Below are 18,655 nucleotides of genomic sequence, written 5' to 3'. Positions count from 1 at the left end.
ACTGCGGGTCAAGACAGCCCCCAGTGTGACAAATGTGACTCAAAGATGGTGCAGAAAACACAGAGAGAAATCAAGCGCAGGGATGAAACAAATGAGGGGGAAATAAAAAGAAGAGATAGAAAAAAAAAAAGCCAAAATGTGGTGAGACAGAAAGAGACTCAGGGCGCTCAATGGAGGCCCTTGTGGCATAACTTCCCAGAATGCTCTCTGATAGCGGGTGACTAATGACAGGCAGCCACGGCCACAGAGAGAGTGAGAGAGCGGGAGCAACCCTCCAAACTGGGACGCCCCTCTCATTAGACCGGTCCACACAGGCCGCACAGCCTGCCCCACCCGCCGCTAAGGGGGGTGCTGCCTCCAGTCGCATCCATCCATCCATTCATTCATTCATCCTGCCAAGCATCCATCCAACGACCCGTGGTGCTGGTTTCGTTGCCTTCAACCCTGTGCTTAATAAACATGAAGACAACTCAAATGATAAAGCGCTGAAATCAGGGCCCAGACGCTGCGGGAAGTAATATCACCCTTAGACACAGAGGGCCGAGAGGGATGTGCAGCTCAGCGGGACTTCACAATGGAAGCAAGGTCGTGTTTGGAGTGGTTGCATGAGCATGCACATGCAAACATGAAGAGAGGCGAGCAGCAGAGCAATGGTTTCGTGTTCCAGATTGCCAGGCTGTGATCAGAAGTTCTGCCTTAATCGGAGCCAGGTGAGGCTGAGACAGGGCGAGGCAACGAAAAAGAGTCTGAATGTACTTATGTACAGACACAGAGGTCCAGCTCATACTTCTAATATATCCCTTTCTTATTTTTTTCTCCTTCTTGTTTCTTTTGTCCTTCCTGATACAAACAGTCTAAACCTAAATTTAAAAAAAAGAAAAGAAAAAATATACTAAAGTACAAACATTGGTACTGATTTAACAATTATAGTATTAAATAGCTAAGATTTTTTCTCTTTATTCTTTTCCTAATACACCTGTGAGTAAATAATTCTGTTATATTATCTATCTATCTATCTATCTATCTATCTATCTATCTATCTATCTATCTATCACCTTAAGCTACAATATAGTGTTCCTTTTATCCAGTCACACGTGGTGCAGGACTTCAATATGTTCAGTACACTCACCAATTTATGATTTTAGACTGGTTCCCATATGTAGCTGATTATTCTGCATAATGTTCTCTCCTGCTCTGCAAAGCACCCTGTCATATACTGTCAGATATGAATGGCGAGCATATGGAGAGCATGTGTACCATACAAGTAGGCTTAATGACTCAAGAGCTGGAAATAAAATTCGAACTCAGACTGAAGCAAAACAGAACTGCAGAGGAATGGGCTGGAGATGATAAGAGAAGCAAAACAATGGGAACGGCAACAAACCGTGAAAAAGAAAAACATTTGCACATTACCAGAAATGGAAATGTATGATGCTCCTGCATTGTGGCATAATATAGAGAGAAGTTTTAAAGACAAGTATATGGATACACTTACTGTCACGGATGTTGTCAAAGGTCCACTGGTTGTTCTTAAAGAAGGGGTGACATTTTATCTCGTCCACTCCGGTGCGGCCCAGACGAACCTTCCTGCACACAGCGACAGGAACAAGCAGTCAGACGGTGAGCAGGTTTGCCTAAGTGTGACACAGTGCAACGCAGTACAGCACACCCCTTTCCTCCTCTCCACCCACCATCACAAACATGTCATCCCAAACACATGGAACTTAGCGGCGTGACCACTCTGCACTGACCACACTGACCAGCATGGAGAGCCACCAGACCGCTGTTGGACAATGGATACGCCTGAAAACCTCTTCAGTCCAAGTTCCAAGCAGTAAAGACAGGAGGACTGGATACCAGGCAGGAACATCAACAATTCTGACTCAAGAACTCCTAGATCTTCCCTCCTTCTCTTCTCTCTCTCTCTCACTGAAGCTATACACACACTCATTTTCCCTCTTGCCTCATCCCCTCGCCTCCCTCCTCCACCTCTGGGTACAGGGTTGGAGGGGTGGGGCAGTTTGGGCTTGCCACGTGTGGGACATTCCAGATCCAGCCAAGGGGAAGAGAGGGCAGAGGTGGGGAGGAAAAAAAAAAGGAGCGACTTTAAAACCTCTGCATGAAAAAGTGACATGCAGCCAAATCAGGGTTACAAGCAATGTCTCGATGCCCAGAAAACTGCAAAGGAGAAAGTTACAGACGAAAAGGGAGAACCAAGAAATGGAAAGTGGCACAGAGAAAAGGTGGAGGAAGACATTTACAAATGAAGCGATGAAAAACACATGGTGAGAAAAGAGAGATGAAAAATACCAAAACGAGCAGGGTGGTTGTGCTTACTCATGTGATTCAGCATAATGAGGAGACAGTGATGGAGCATGTAGGTTAAGTGGTGAATGCAGTCAGTAGTCAGTGTTCAAGATGTGTGTGTGTCAGTCGTACACACATGCGAGATTCTGTCTGTGGTGAGAGAGCAGTGAGTGAGAAGGTAAATAAACTGAGTGAGGAAAAATGAAAGGCTGCTCTGTACTGAAGCAGAAAGGGCCTGTGTTCGAGCCCTGTCGTGGGCAGAGTTACTAATGTAAACAGGAAGTGGTTTCTTCAAGGGGGAGGGGACACTATTCGGAAACATGACCCATATGCCCATTCATCCAACTTTTACCTTTACAACTAATTTGTAAGGTATCTTAATCAGTCTTCAAGCAACTTAAAGAAGTCCAGACGCTTTTCTTTCCAAGCTCCTTAGACATGCCTCTCAGCTACTTTGTGAGTCATGGGCAGACATCCCTGTGGTTAACAATATATGTCCGGCAGGAAATCTAAAGTGCAGGATCAATCCAAGGAAACAAAGAACAATACCACGATGATGTGTATTTGCAGGCAAATATACGTCTATGTTTTTTATCACTTAGTGCTTTCCTTAGTCTTCCGCTCACCCCACAGGCAGCCACGGCAAACAGCTGCTTCTCCCTGAACTTGGTTCTGTGAGGATTCTTCCTGACAAATTGTGTTCTTCCTTCCTACTGTCGTCGAGTGCTTCCTCATAGGGGATTGTCCGATTGTTGGGGTTATTTCTCTAAACACTGTGTGCTAATCAGACTTCTTGGTGGTCGTTGCATTACATTCAGAATCGCCTGTGCTTTTGCTAGTGTTGCTGACATATGGTTCACCTCATTGCTTAAAGGCTTTTTATTACAGTGTTGTATTTATCTCTAATGTAAATTCATAAACCTTGTTAACAAGGTTATATGTACTATGCACTATTTGATCAGTTCTATGCTTTACTAACATTTCAGCCTGCTAATTAATGACAGGATTTATTTTAAAGGACAGATATCCAAAAAAGCCCCAAATTATCGAGTATTATTTGTATATAAAAGCTTGAAATAGTCCTTAATATAGTATTTTCCCTTTTTACTACCAAATTCTTGTTACATTACAAAAACAAGGGCTTACAGTATAATCTATGGTTTCATATACAAACCTGTCAGTAAGGAAGGCACAGATGAGATCTTTGGCATTTTGAGACATCTCTACATCATCTGGGAATACGAGCGAGTTCTGGTGGTTCATAATCTTTCCGTACGTTCCGATAAGGGACTCGGCATAGAAAGGAGTTTCACCTAGAAGAAGAATGAGAGGTCAAATTCTCAAAACACAGATCCGAGAGCTTGAGCAAAAACTTACATTTTTATAATTACTAACATAAAGGAAGTTACATAATATCCAAACAGCAAGAAAACATAACGTAATGTTGAGTTGACCTCTCATTACCTGGTTACAGTCAGAACAGCCTGGGCTGAATTATACATGTAATGGGAATTAAATCATGTTTGCTTTCTTAATAAAAGCTTAACTGAATGAGCAGTACATAACTTACCAACTAGCAATTCAAAGAGAAATACTCCTACAGACCACCAGTCACACTCCCGGCCATAGTAGTCATCACCCCCCTGAGACTGGAGAACCTCGGGGGAGATGTAGTCTGGTGTGCCTACAGCTGTGTCACATTTCACCATACCTGTCTGCAGAAAGATGAATTTACAACATAACACACAGGAAAGCAATAATAAAAGATTGGAAAGGACTTTGGACAGAAAGCAGAAAAAAAGTTTTAAAAAAAAGCAAAAGCAAAATCATAGTGTGGATCAATGAGCTTGTAAAACTAGCTTAAAATTGTTTTACTATATTTTCTTTCAAAATCTTTAGATGTTGGGACAAAAACTATGCAAAAAATTCTTTAAAAAAATCTTTACCATGTGGACCACAAACAAAATGTGTTTTAAGACCATTTCAAGTTTCTTTACCAGACTGAGACTAGGGAAGGAATTGCATGACATGCTCTGTCTACTGGCAGATATTCAGAGAGCTCAAATGAGTGAAATGAGCTATTTTGAAATTGCTGTGGTGAAAACAAAAGGATGAAAAACACTTCCTGTCCCACAGCAGCAGAGGCGGGACTGCCGCCTCACTCGAGACTAGTTGTTTAGCACATAACTTCTGTGGCCTTTCAAAACAACATGATGTAAGAGCTTCACTTCACCATCTGAACACCTGGTGGTGCACTGAAGCTCTGAATAATCAAAATGGCATTTTCCTCTTCTTTCAACTAACTCAGAAGGTTTGTGACACAACTAGAAACTCGACATACCGAGTCCATCTTCATGCATGTGCCAAAGTCAGCCAGTTTGAGGTGTCCGTGTTGGTCCAGCAGCATGTTGTCAGGCTTAATGTCGCGGTGGATGAAGCCCATCGAGTGGATGGCGTCTAGCCCCAGCACTACTTCTGCCGTGTAGAAGCGAGCCCATTTCTCAGGGATGTCGTAGTTCATGGTGAGTGTGACCAGGTCTCCTCCGGGCATGAATTCCATCACCATATAAAGGTGCCGATCATCTTGGAAAGCACAGCATAGCTACGAAACAGTAACGAGTAATTACAATATCATTGATTACTTTTTTATCTCAAACTTAATGCTGATATGGTGCCAGGTTATTACTGAGGTGTATAAACAGAAGGTACTGCTTTGCAATGTAAACATAAATATCATCTGTGCTGTCTTAATATATTATTTGATTACTCATGATGAATGTTTTATCTCCGGGTCTTTAAGGCAGCATTAAATTGGATCTCATTTAACAAGCACGCTGTCTGCTTTTACCTCATCCGATATAACAAGACTCTTACTATATATTGGTTCTATTGGTCTATTCCACAAATCATTCGTTTCATTTTCTTATCATAAAAATATTCTTGCATCCCTACCCAACTGTTTTACTGTTCATTTATTTTAATATAATCTCCATATGCCATCTCTAAACACTCGGACCATCTGATTACACCGCTTGTTTTGACAAAGTGCTTGCCATCTGTACCTACTATCAGTACCTAGTGCATGCAATAACAATAATTCCAAATAAATTATTAAATGTTTTAGAGCTTGGTGGTGCGCGGATGTAATTATTTGATTACCATCTACAGAAACAACCAGTAACAACCTAGTTTATATTTGACACGCACAAAAAATATATATCAATATCAACCTATAACAATGTTCTACAGAAAGTTTCAGCATTATGATTCTATGATACCAGTTTTAAAATGCATAAATATAGCACGCTGTAAATGTGTGAACTTCCTTTATTGCAGCATCACTAAGTAGAGACACAAAACAGTATGACCGGTTTTCCCACATGCTGCGTAGGGGTGTTACCAGTCAGCGCTGTATTGACTACGTCACATGGAGGAGCTCATTATCCTGACATCAAGCCAGGGATCGGTTGAGAATAAGCCAAAAACGGGCTATGGGCCTGTAACGGACCATTTTAAATGGCTTTATGTTTATTATTGTAGTGTATTTACCATACAGAATGCTTCAATAAATGCCGGTTAAAGCTAGAGCTTTAACCGGCATTTATGAATGGCACAGCGAACTGTGTTCACAGTCAGTGATTTCTGAAGGTGTTCCTGCATCCATGTACTTATTTCCATGACCGAATGAGGCCAGTTTTTAATGCAATGTAGTCCGAAGGCCTGAAGATCACGGCCATCAATTACAGGTCTGCAGCTTTCTCTCTCGTGCACAGAGATTTCTCCAGATACGCTATAAATATAAATCCTGATAACATATTTAAAGTATTCACAATTTTTTCATTGAGAAACGTTATCCTAAAATTGTTGCACAGTTGGTAGATGCAGTATGTTTTTGTAGATTGGTGAACTTTTGTCCATCTTTCAGAGAAACTCGGTTCTTTTTATCATGTTATTGAGCCGTTGTTAATTAAACTAATTAGCTGCACACCGTTTCTTTTCAGCATCACTTAATTTCCCAGCCTTTTGCTGCCCTCTCACAACTTTTTTTGAGATGTGTTACTGCCATTCAAAATGGGCTACTGTTTTTCATGAAACGCCAAAACATTTCAGTTTAAACATTTGGTGTGTTTTCTGTCTTCTACTGTGAACAAAATATATCTATGAAAACCTCTGTGGCTGAAAGGAGTTAAAACTTCTGTTCTATATGTTCTCCAGTGCTACATCTTATGAATATTTGTAGAAAAAAAACAAAAAACACACCTGGACGACCCAGGGGCTGTTGGAGAAGGCCATGATGTGTCTCTCCTCCCAGAAGAAGGCCGAATCTGACCTTTTGATCATCTCAAACTTGCTGAGCTGCTTCATGGCATAAACCTTCTTAGAGGCCTTGTGACGGACCTGCAGGGGAGGACGTGACAAAAAAGGAGAGATGTGAGAATGTAAATAGTGATATGTCAACAAGGACAATATGGACAAGATGGTAAGAAGGTCACAGTGACTAAGATAACGCAGGAGATGAAGAGAAACAGACACAGAGATGGGAAGCCATAATTGTAGGACACACCCATAGAAAGACATGTTTACACAAGATTTCAAACACAAACATACCATGTCCCCCATCCACACCCCCACACCAGACATCTCTCACACACTGAGCCTGTCCAGGCTTGTTTCCACCCAAGAGACTCAGCAGATACCAGATTCTACCAGCATAAGATGCAGATATATGGGAAACTGAAAGTTAGGGAGAGTAAGAAATGTACTGATTGGCTTAAACTTGGAGTCAGGCACGTTGGCAATTTAAAATAAAATCAAAAATCAAGTTATAAAAAAAAAAAAAAAAAATCACACATTTGGTATTTTTAAAGACTGTTGCTCCCTCTAGTGGTTCAAATATTTCTGGTAGCTGCTGGATTTAGGAACAACTGGAGAAATTCTAACTTTATATCACACTGCTTTGCTCTTCCACAGAACGCAGTTTAAAATTAAATAGCGCAAGTCAACAGACAACCTCTTATTGATCCCTTGAACTCACCAGCTGCACTTGTCCATAAGCTCCTTTTCCGATCAGCTTGACTTTCTCAAAGTCATCAAGCTTCATCTGAAGTTCTCGCAGCTCACTCACTAAGTCTTTATCTGCAGATGAGACACATACACGAGATTAGACAAAGATAAAGCTGATTTTACCTAATACTTTCCCAGTCTAATGAAATCTACTGCAGTAGTTTTGGAGAAAACATGTTATACATGTTGAACAAATTAACATAAAAGTAGATTTTTAAGAAATGAAATGTCACATTTAGCTATAGTCACCACATTCTGCCAGGTTTTCTAGGTTGAATGTGACTTATTGGGGGGGGGGACAAGGCTATGCAACAAGACCACATATCAATTACTAAGGTTTTGGCAGGAAAAATCTGTTAATCTCCCCAAAAATGTTAATTTGAATAGCAACACCAGGGAAATCTTTCATATACCTCTCTTTTTACCTTCTTAAAGAAACAGTGCACATGTTATATCCCAAATCTGATGCTGGACAACAGGGAAAGTCTTGCACAATCTAAAAAGTCATGGTTTTCATCACACAAATGCAAAACCCACACGAGAACTTACATCGGTTCAGAAAGGACTCTATGTTTTTGTTTTTCCGTAAGGGGGGGTAATTCAAGTCATTGACCAGTGCATTCATGGAATCCTGAAGGACAAGAAAGAGAAGAAGTTTTTATTAGAAATGAAAATTAACATTTAGAAATAGTGGTTAATTAACAACAACAAAAAAAAAAAAAATCAATGTCAGTGTACAGTGGAAACACCAGTATCATTAAAAAATGGGAATATTCCTTAAGTTGAGCTGAAGATTCACAGAAAATTAATGAAATTTAAATAATTTCTTTATCATTATATTGTCAAGACAATTCATAAAAGTCGGGAAGCTCCGACATTGTGCTGGCTAATAAAAGCAAACATCTTTAATGAAGTAAAGATGGCGGTAAGAACACTCCAAAATGTAAACAAGTGGGGAAACAAAATCAGACCGCTAAACCAAAACAAACACAAAAGAACAATGGAGGCTGGACAAGGAGACAAAACATGTCGTGCAACAACAAATAAAATTAGACACGTGTTCATGTTTCGGTCGCTTCCATAAACACACAGACCCGCCATCAGGCCCACCGACACCAGCTCCAGTAAAGCTGTGGCACTGTCAGAGTTAAAGCTGGAGCCTCAGCAGTGTCATCAGTGCTTAAATCGGGGGTGTTGTGTTTCAAGTTGAACCAAAATGTGCCTGTGATCCACATGCATCAGGATGGCAGGGCAGAGCTGGGTGGGGGTAGGGTGTGGGTGTGTGCGTGGGGCGGTGAGGCGGGGTAGGTCAGAGTGTGCTATGATCTCTGTTCCCTAAAAAACAGGGGTCGTGTTGAGTCATCCAGCATGTCAGCGAGTGTAGGGGCTGTATCTGGTTGTCTGTTTGTTCTAGGACATATGAGTGAGTGGAAAGGGGCATGTGGAACAATTCTGCACCTTTAAATAGCAGCGGCGAGGAGCGATCTCCCCCACCACACATGGGTGGAAATAGACCTAAAGGCTCAGAAGCTATTGTGGGACGAACAGCTTATGGACCTGGATTCAGGCTGAGAGCTCGAGGATAGGTGATCATTTTACAAAAGATCAACTGGTGTAACGGTCGTCGTTATCGCAGCACTATGGGAACTTTGTTTTAAAGAGTTTCAGTGATGGTAATATGCAAATACAGTCTAATGTTAGCAGTTTCAAACAGGGTGCGCCTGTAGTTTGTTGCAATGTGTGACTAAAATCATGAAGGACTTGTTCAGGTTTTTGCAGCTTGGTATCCGAGTCCTGTTTTCTAAAATAAATTTTAAGTGAGTTCCTGCATCTTTTGCCACTGCTTTTGTTTCTGATACAAAAGGCATACAATAAAAAGATTCACGAAGGGATTTATATAGCTGTGATCAGGGTATACAAGTTAAAACAAGATTAAAGTGGGAACCAAGGTCCATCACACCTTGATGCATTAAGCATACAGCTTCAGGTTAAAAATAAATAAATAAATCCCAATTACATATCAATACATTCATATGGAAACATGAAAATGGAAACATGAAAACATGCTGGTTGCATTCCATTTAAGGAGAACTGTAATTGTGCAAGGCAGTGGATCCCCAAGCTAAAGCAGCTAAGCATAACAACATATTTTAACACCTTATTTTCAACTGGGTTTTTCCTAAAGAAAACAATGGACGCCAAAGACTGGTGTAACCCATTTAGGTATCAGACCAAATTCGTTTGGATATAAAAAGCCATCACGTCATTGTGTTATCCTGTTAGACATCAATTTAGATAACATCAAATTAGACATTTGATCACTGAGTGTTTTTGTTATCCTACGCTGTTTAATTCTAGAAAATCACTCTGTGTGATGTAAAGTGACGTAAAGGGGTTAAGATTTAAATGCTTCCCCTCTTATTTTAGTCTCAGACCAGTAAAAGGCGAAAATGATTAGACCCAGCATGTTTGTCTTTCACTGGAATCTCGACAAATCTGAACATGATTCTCTAGTTTAGTCTTCATGGCTTGTTCTCGCCTCCTGAGAGAGCACCTTCCACCCACTTCAGTGTGAGCTGATACTGTCAACATAGTCAAGCGTCAACAATGGCTTAATCAAGTTGCTCAGGATGCATCAAAATGTACTCGGCCCATCCAGATCCAGCCTCCACCAGACACAAAACAGACATGCCTTCAACTGTTCTACTGATCCCAGATTTAAGGGTTTTTTGTTCTTATATACAGGGTGTCTGATCCATACACGTTTTTAAATCTTTACTAGGGAGCTGTCACGTAGGTCTGATTCCATCACTACAAACACTATCAGTCATTTCATGGTTAAGAGAGTAAACAAAAAAAGCACATTTACTGGAATATTCAGTGAATATGTTATAAAAATAAGTATGTGATATGTAAATATGCCGATGAGAAACTAAAAATTGTGTTTATGGCTTCCACAATTGTGCCATAAATGGACCAATGATGCATTATATGGGCAAAAGTCTAGGGCCACGCCTCTTCACATTTGAATTCAGGTGTTTCCGTCCCATTACCACAGGTGTATAAAATCGAGCACCTAGCCATGCAGGCTACCTTTACAAACATTTGTGAAAGAACGGATCGTTCTAAACAGCCCAGTGAATTTGAGCATGGTACTGTAATGGGATGCCATTGTCCTACTAGATCTGTTTGTGTTTAGCTGTAAGTGGTATTATCGCAAAGCGGAAGTATGGTATCGAGGACCACAACAACTCGGCGAGGAAGTAAACAGAGTTGAACAGGGCGGTCGAGCGCATAAAGCAAAACTACATAAAGGTCAATAACTGCAGGGTTCAGAAACTCCTCTGGTTTGAACATCTGGCAGGAACTTTGTGGCACTCGTTTCAATAGACGTTTCCAAAACATACAAGACAATCCTGTTTATGCTTTGTATATTTAGTAGCTGATTTGCAATTATTATTTTTTGCAGTCCCCGATGGGCTCTTTAAAGGGGACCAAACTTTTAGCTTTGAACAGCACTACAATTCACTCTGCATGATTCATGGTTAAAAATAACCCTTATTCACTCTATACTAAACCTTGTTATAGCCCATTAGTTCATCCTGTCTAAATCGACCTGTTTAGCTCCTTTTCCTTCGAGATGACTTTTTTCTGATTGGCTGCAGCCTCACAAACAGAAGGCTTTAGCAGCACATGGGAAGGGTTCATGCACTACCAGCCAGAGGGAGCATAATGTATCTGAGATGACCATACTAGGGATATCAGCTCTCTCTGACAGGAACCAATAGATCTAATAAATGGAAATAAACAGTCTAGAACGGAGTGTGTAGAGCAGTCTGAAACATTGCTTATATATATATTATAATATGACCATCCACTATTGATATAGTGACAGAAAAAAAAACAAAAAAAAAAAACAGTAACGAGTCCTCTTTAAGTTTTATTGTTTGTGATACTTCTGTGATAAATATGGTGCCCAGGTGAAGCTGACTGGACTAATTATACATGATTTATTTATCCATTTATACTCGTTTGTCAAAAATATTCTCATGTCTTAAATCCTTATCCTTGCACAATTAATTGCTCAGTTAATTGACACAGAATGCCATGACACTGCGCAACAGCTAACATTAATTTACCGACTGAAGTGCATCGTTCTCGATTATAATGATCTGCGACTCAACCACATTATTTTGTTCAGTTACTGTGAACTCATTAGGATTTCAAAGCATTCCATAGACCTCAAACATTCAAACCTTTTCTCTGGGGTTTAGTTTTTCCTTTACTGGCCATCAATAACCCAGCAAAAGCATTAACACAAAAATAAAAGACAACAGGTTATTCTATTAGAAGTCTAAATTTGTATTGTACTAAAGAAAAGAAAAAAAACAACAACGTATATATACGAAAAATAACAGTGGACAAACAGGAAATGGTGACATGAGGGCACAGCAGGTTAATTCCAGGAAGTGACTTCAGCTTCCTGTGGTAGCTCCCTGCATTTTAAGCAGCATGATGGCCATGGAGCACAGTGATAAAAATCAAACATGACTACTAGTGAACTTTGGAGTGATGACTGACTGAAATTAATTCTCATCATTTTTTTTGGCCTGATTATGTCACAGAGTGATGTAACCTGGGTCTGTTGTTGTACATCTGAGGGAGATTGTACTTTTGGATCATGATTCAGCACTGGGAATAGACATGGACCAAAGGGCTGCTTTGTTTAGGCAGCAGGTGCATACGGCATGAAATCTGGTAAACTGTCACATTTGTTTGGACAGATTTAAAAAAATATATAAATCCCTCAGCATGATTTATATGTTTTAATGCTCCAAATGTCACTAAAAGACTATGAATATAAGCCGTGGATTATGGTGTTCTGTCAATATCAAATGTGTGTGAAGCAAATGAATAACTTAAACAGTAAACAGACTCTACTGGCTTTTTGCTGAGTCAAAGTGTTACTGCAAATAGCTTACAAAAGTTGATCCAGGCTAGACATGTTCTCAAAGCTAACTCTGGGTTGTCAAGATGAAAATATTAAACCTATTTTAAATCTGCAGATCAGCACTACATAGAAATGGAAAACTACAGACAGCCTGCTGTGAGATCCTGAATTTATTCTCAAAGATTGAGGCTTGAGGAGTGTGAGCAGCTGAGCTGAATATGTTCTCAGTGCAGGCCACCACACCAGACCCCTGAACAGGTAATCCCAGACAGGCAATGACTGAGTGAGGGAAAGGGAGGAGTGAATGTAGTTCATAGCTGATCAGATTGTAAGTTTTATTGGAACTTCCTTCACTCATTTGAATGACTTCCAGCTTCAGTGAGTTGGAAAACTATCACATCTAATTATTACTATGCAGCATTTTCCATTGAATAATTCTGTTTAGGGAGGAGTGTATGGCATTCCATACAGGAAAGGTGGGGCTTCCCTCTGCTACAAAGGCCAAAGGAGTATGATTAGCTTAACCTTAGTTCTTATCATTTTCTGCGTGATTAAGGCTACAGGTCAACAATTTCACTTTTTCAGCTTTCGGTTGTGTTTTTTTTTTGTTTGTTTGTTTTTTTAATTGTTTTTACTGTAAGACCTTCCTCTAAAAACTTTTTTCTCAGATGACTGACAGGCTAATTACTCACAAATATGTGTCTAACTCACTCCCTATCTCTCAGTCTGAAGACCATACTTGTATTAGAGCTTCAGGGTGAATGTAAACTCACCAGCAGGGTTGCCAAGTTTAGTGCCGACTGTGGATTCCTTATCAGGGACTCCAGCTTCTTCAGCCGGCTTTCCAATCTGCTCTCCGCTCCCAGCATTATTACAATGAAGTGTATCCAGTTCAAATGGCATTAAAAATATAAAGAAAATTTTAAAACAAACAAACAAAAACACCTGCGAGCCTGTTGTTTTCGCTCAGGTAACAGGCTGGCGATAGAGGCGCACTCCGCTCTTGCTTTGCGTCAACTCCTCATGTCAGCTCTTGAAACTGCGGCTTGAGTTGTCTGGTTAATTATTTATCCAAGGCCCAAACAAACCGTCTCGCCCAGTTTTCATTAGTGGTCACACAGACACACACGCAGGTGAAAACCAAGCGGGTGTGTCGAGGTAAACTTCACTTTCAGATAAGTGTCGTCTTGCTATCAGGCAGGCAGGTAAAACTAAATCAGTCGACCCAACATGCTCAACCTGTAAAAAAGATTAGTCAAGCAAGGAGAACACAAGTTTGACTTCCGGTTGCAACTGTCAACATAAAAGTCGTGAGAAGCTGCGTAAACCTTAAGGCGAAGACTTAAATAAGACTAAATAAATTATAAAAATCTGGGAAGATATCAATCATTATGAAATTTTCTTTTTCCAAACCTTGCAAATCTTTTTTGTCCATACATATGGACAGTAAAACAAGTGAATGATAAATCATCTTTCATAAATAACCTAAATAACCTCTCAAGGTCATTTAGAAACGTTTCTATAACATTTCTATTAATATCATTTTAACTTGATTGAATAAAGTTAATTCAAATTCAAATTCAAATTCAAATTTTATTTGTCACGTACACAGTCATACACAGTACGATATGTAGTGAAATGCTTGGACAACTGCTCGTGACCTAAAGAAAACAAAAAAAGGAAAAGGCTATGAATAAGATGGGAAATAAATGTGAAAAATTAAAAAGGGTAAATTTAACTAGGAAGGAATAAAATATAAATTAAGGTTAAAAATGAAATAACTGTACAACACAAATTAGAATGAAGGGTAAATTTAACTGGGAAAGAATAAAATAAAATATATAAATTAAAGTTGAAAATAAAATAACTGTACAACAAAATACACAATATAGAACTATATAAGAATGTATGAATAAATATAAATAAATATATACACAATAACAGCAGCTGTACAAGTATTAACTGGAAATAAAGAAATATAATGTCCAGTGTTGTGCAATCCACATATAATAGTAATACTATTATATGTATAATAATATAGTATAATATAGTAGTAGTAATACTACTACTACTAATATCACTAATAATAATAATAAAAATAATGATGATGGTGATGATGATGATCATTATTATTTTCTAGCGGGTTTTTTTTCGGTTGTTTAATGCCTTTATTTTATAGGATAGTTTTTACATCCGGTTTGTGCTGTCTAATTGTGGGTGACTTCCTGCAAGCAAGTCCCGCACATATCCCCTGCCCTGTTATTATTGTGGAAAACTTCCGTCCTGCAGTTTCAATCCCTAACTTGAAAACCTGGAAGTTACCCCCACCCCCAAAAGCTGCCCTCCCAGAATCGTCCAGTCACGGCTCCCAGTAGGTCCACACAAAGCCGGAATTCCTGCTCTCTTATCTCATTCATCTGATTTACCGTCACTGCAAAGATGGTCGACTTCCACTATTTCTGGAATGTTGATGCGTTGCCTATCAGAAAGGCTTCCACTAAAAATAGGCATTTACTGACCAGAACCTGTTAGCAGGCGGTTTATAAAGCTGTATGACGATTACAAAACCAACATACCTCACAAAAAAAGAAAAGAAAAAAAAACCCAACATTTTTTAAAATAAAAACTTAATAAATTAAAAAAAAACAGCAGAAGTTTCTTTGATCTTAGAATAACTTTTATTTATTTCACTTTACAAAGAGGTCTTCACCAATGCTCTTATTTAATCTTTATTTGAATACAAACATTTTGTCAGATAGTGACTTTGACAGGGAAGGTCAGAAAGTACCTCTGGGTGAAGCAAGAAGCAACCAAACTTCTGGTAAAACGGGTTTTCTGTCAAAACTCTGAGGTGACACAGATACTGGGTGAGGTGAGGAAAGGCATTGATTAAACATGGTGAAACTAATGATGGCAGTTTGAATTGTTTACTTTTTGGCCTCTGCCGTCAGAGTCGGAGATCTCCTGTTGACACTGCAGCTATTTGTATGAAGTGATGTCATCACTGCGCCATACAAGCCGATGAGAAAGTCCCCTTACCAGCCAAGAATGACACTGACTTAAAGGCATGATCTGTGGTGGGGGAAGTGGGCTGGAATGAGTGAGGAGACGGTGTAATGTGTTGCCACATATCCGTGCATGCACACACGCATGCCCACAAACGGATAGGTAAGTGATTTTGGAATGATGGCTGGGGTGGGCCACATCTGCGGTATTCTAGCATCAAGCAGGTCAAAGGGACTGCTTAGTTTAACTCAGGGGAGTGCTGAACTGTTCACTAAAAGGCGTTGAAATGCAGCTGACTGTACCCTTGGTTTGACACTGCTGTGAGTGTGGCAAATGGCAATATTTGAATTTAAAGATAAAATAATGGCGAGATGTAAAGGAAAAGCCGTCTGCTTGGCTTATCAGTCATATCAGTCTGATGGCACTGAGTGCAGCTGTTTGCAGAGATTGCATTGGGTTTCAGCAGACTGTCTTATGGCCTCCTGGTTCTTTCTGCTCAGGTGCAAAGTTACAAAGGCAAACAATGCCCTCTAGTGGGGCTACAGCATATTAACATATGGACAAGAGGCGTTTGAGAGTTCAGGCACTCATAAAATGAAAATCATCAAAGAAAAAGAACAAAACAAACAAACAAAAAAAGAAGAAATAAAGCATTTTTGTGAAAATCTACAGATGCTTCATCCATAAGTTAATATAACATCAAATAGTATCTGTGTCGACTACAAAACTGAAATCTTGCAAAGGAACAAGTGTTGACAAGCTGCTAAGTGATCTAGCTGGATCAAATCTCAATAGGTATCCCTGATAGCGGGAACTGTAATACTGATCGCTGCATACTACAGCATTTGATGCCTTTGGGTATAATACCACATTTGGTAATATTACAAGGTTGCTTTCCTTTTCAGAAACGGCTGATCAAAACCAGCATCATCCACAAGAAAATCAGAATTAGGATCATTCATTCATGAATGGCAGGGACGAAACATGCATGGCATTCGGTGCTGAAAGTGATTCAAACTCTGATTTGCTATGAGAGACTTGGTAGATCAGGTGAATATTGAATGAGGATCTGTACGTTACACATTCATGTACCAGCGTCATCAAGACGTCTAAAGTGTTCACAGACCATCTCAGCTACTATGTATCAGTAGGTGTACCCTCATATATTCAGTTTAAGTTTACATTGTTTAAGAGGAGGGGGAGGAGACTCTCCCCTGGGTTGTTAGGCTGCTCCATCATCTGTCTCAACAGCCCAGCCGGACTCTCGTCAGTGAGTAAACTGGATGAAGTCTTAATGTCAGCAGACTGTCTTTCTTCCCTTGGAGGAAGTGAGCTGAGTAGGGAATCACAGGCAATCACTTGTGAGGGATAAAACCTCAGAACTGGTGCGTACCGTATTTAGATTGGGCGGAAAGGTGGAGGAGAGAAGGGTATACTATATTCCTGGCTGTCGGTCAAAAAAATAAAAAAACTGATGAAGTCTGAGCCCCCGTCGGCCAGGTAACCCAAAACCTGGAGTGGGGAGTCAGCGTGGGATATGGGGAGAGGAACAATGCAGCTCTTTGTGCAAGCCGGGCAGAGAAAACAAACCGTTTCCCCTGGAAAGAGATCATGTTCAGGCTCCATCTGAGAAGACCACACAAGGCTGATCGGAGCCCTGTCTGCTGTGCGGAGCAGGGAGGGGAGGAGGAGGAGGAGGAGCAGCTCATCTGGGCTGCCACACTGACTCATGCGCGCATACACACTTTAGGGCAATGTCAGACAGGAAGAAGATCTGAGATGCTCCTTTTAAAGCGCTTGCTGAACACAATGTAACACACACGAGCCAGCGACAGCCTTTTGGTCCAAGACAAAATGTGTGACTGTGTTGTGTTCTTCCCCCATGTTGGCTTGTGATGACTTGGCCATCTGGACTTCTTCCTGGGTTGGCACCCTGCTGGTCTGCAGGCAGAGCAACACTCTGGTGGGCCAACAGGCTGAGGGACAGGCTAGAGGGTGTTAGCACTGGTGTTGTCCACAAGAGGGCATGGCACTGAATCTAGCACTGCCGTACAGTGCTAAACAGGGAGTCTGTTTATTAGATAGACAGGGTAGGAGTACAAAAAAACAAGAAACAGAAAGAAGGAAAGGGAGAAAGAGAGACAAAGTAAGTTGTGAGATATCATATATTTTATTCTGTGCAATTTCCATTTACACCATATGTTATATCAACCTCTGCAACCCTGGACACTCATTCCTTAATCTGCCCTTTCTATATAAACACTGAGAATGAACCTTTTAGTCATGTCAACACTCAGATAACTGTTGCACGGGGCACAATCAAACTAAGAACATCTGGCCTTTTTTTCCTCTCTTACACACACTTACACAGGCTTTCATTCAAACACACACATTAAACACAAACAGACACACACACACATGCACACGCACACACGTAAGGGCCAAACCAGGGTTCTGTACTCCCTCTGTCCCATTGCGTTTTAGTTTCAAACGCTCAGCGAATACCCATGTGGTGGGATCGGATTACACGGGCTATAAAATATCCCAAATAAAGGCAAGGAAAACTGAGACAAAAAAACTGGCTGTTTCCTGAGGTGAAATCCTCCAGTTGGCTCCTGACTCTGTCAGTGTGGGAGACTTTTCTTCTTTTTTTAAAAGACTTTTAGCAGTTCAGACAATAGAACAGGACAGCAATGTTTAGGTCAGAGCACAGAGGTGGCGAGCTAAAGTCACTCACATACGACAGCCAGCTCCCATTACACACAACACAAGGCCATAAATCCTTCTGCACAGCACAAGCGGCACACTGTGATTTCATATGTATTGGTTACTAAGGCAATGCATGGAGCCACAACAAATGACACAGAGTAAAGTGGGAACTCATTTAGTGAAAGGAAATCTTGTTGTGCTTCAACACAAAACATCTGGGAGTATGAGATAAAGGTTTATGTCGTGCATCCGCGACCAACAGCTATCCGTTTTTAACATAATTACGAAGGTGACCCCTGACCTTTTGAGGCTTGGAGTGCAATATGGAGAGAAAAGCAGGCCAGGTGAAATTTAAACCATCTCTGTAATATCAGCGGATTAATCTCGGGACATACAGTAAAATGGTAACATGATCTTGTTATGATGAGATACCAGCTGGTGAGGATGACGGCTGGTGTTACAGCCCTTTGGACTAGTGACAAGTGAAATCAAGAGGGCCTTTGATTGGTCCAAAGTAAGGAGGCTTTCCTGCTGCATTCGAACAACAACATCTGGTTGGCAGAGGATAGCAGTGCTAAGTGAAGAAAAGGAAAAGGACTGAAAAGGGATGGGGGGGGG

General features: G+C 40.5%; 2 protein-coding genes across 8 annotated transcripts in view; both read right to left on the bottom strand.

Moving 5' to 3' along the window:
- LOC102296865 (rho-associated protein kinase 2) overlaps positions 1-13,584 on the bottom strand; it is a 38,378-nt gene extending 24,794 nt beyond the window's left edge. For all 6 annotated transcript variants that reach the window (XR_315744.2, XM_005921590.3, XM_005921591.3 and 3 more), the window contains exons 1-8: positions 13,096-13,584; positions 7,921-8,002; positions 7,343-7,443; positions 6,568-6,705; positions 4,649-4,909; positions 3,878-4,022; positions 3,482-3,620; positions 1,496-1,587 (exon numbers count right to left, since the gene is read on the bottom strand). Coding sequence is in view for 5 of the 6 variants with exons in the window: in XM_005921590.3 (XP_005921652.1) it covers positions 1,496-1,587; positions 3,482-3,620; positions 3,878-4,022; positions 4,649-4,909; positions 6,568-6,705; positions 7,343-7,443; positions 7,921-8,002; positions 13,096-13,191 (1,054 nt within the window). In the remaining variant the exon portion in view is untranslated. The remainder of the gene's footprint in view (positions 1-1,495; positions 1,588-3,481; positions 3,621-3,877; positions 4,023-4,648; positions 4,910-6,567; positions 6,706-7,342; positions 7,444-7,920; positions 8,003-13,095) is intronic.
- Positions 13,585-14,990: 1,406 nt separating this feature from the next.
- The window catches only part of LOC102297872 (sine oculis-binding protein homolog), a 13,117-nt gene continuing 9,452 nt past the window's right edge, over positions 14,991-18,655 (bottom strand). For both annotated transcript variants that reach the window (XM_014333364.2, XM_005921594.3), the window contains exon 7: positions 14,991-17,398. The gene's annotated coding sequence lies outside the window, so the exon portion shown is untranslated. The remainder of the gene's footprint in view (positions 17,399-18,655) is intronic.

The sequence above is a fragment of the Haplochromis burtoni genome, unplaced genomic scaffold (assembly GCF_018398535.1).
Source record: "Haplochromis burtoni strain Fernald_Lab_line unplaced genomic scaffold, NCSU_Asbu1 Contig_47, whole genome shotgun sequence".
NCBI lineage: Eukaryota > Metazoa > Chordata > Actinopteri > Cichliformes > Cichlidae > Haplochromis > Haplochromis burtoni.
This window is presented reverse-complemented; position numbering and strand designations above follow the sequence as displayed.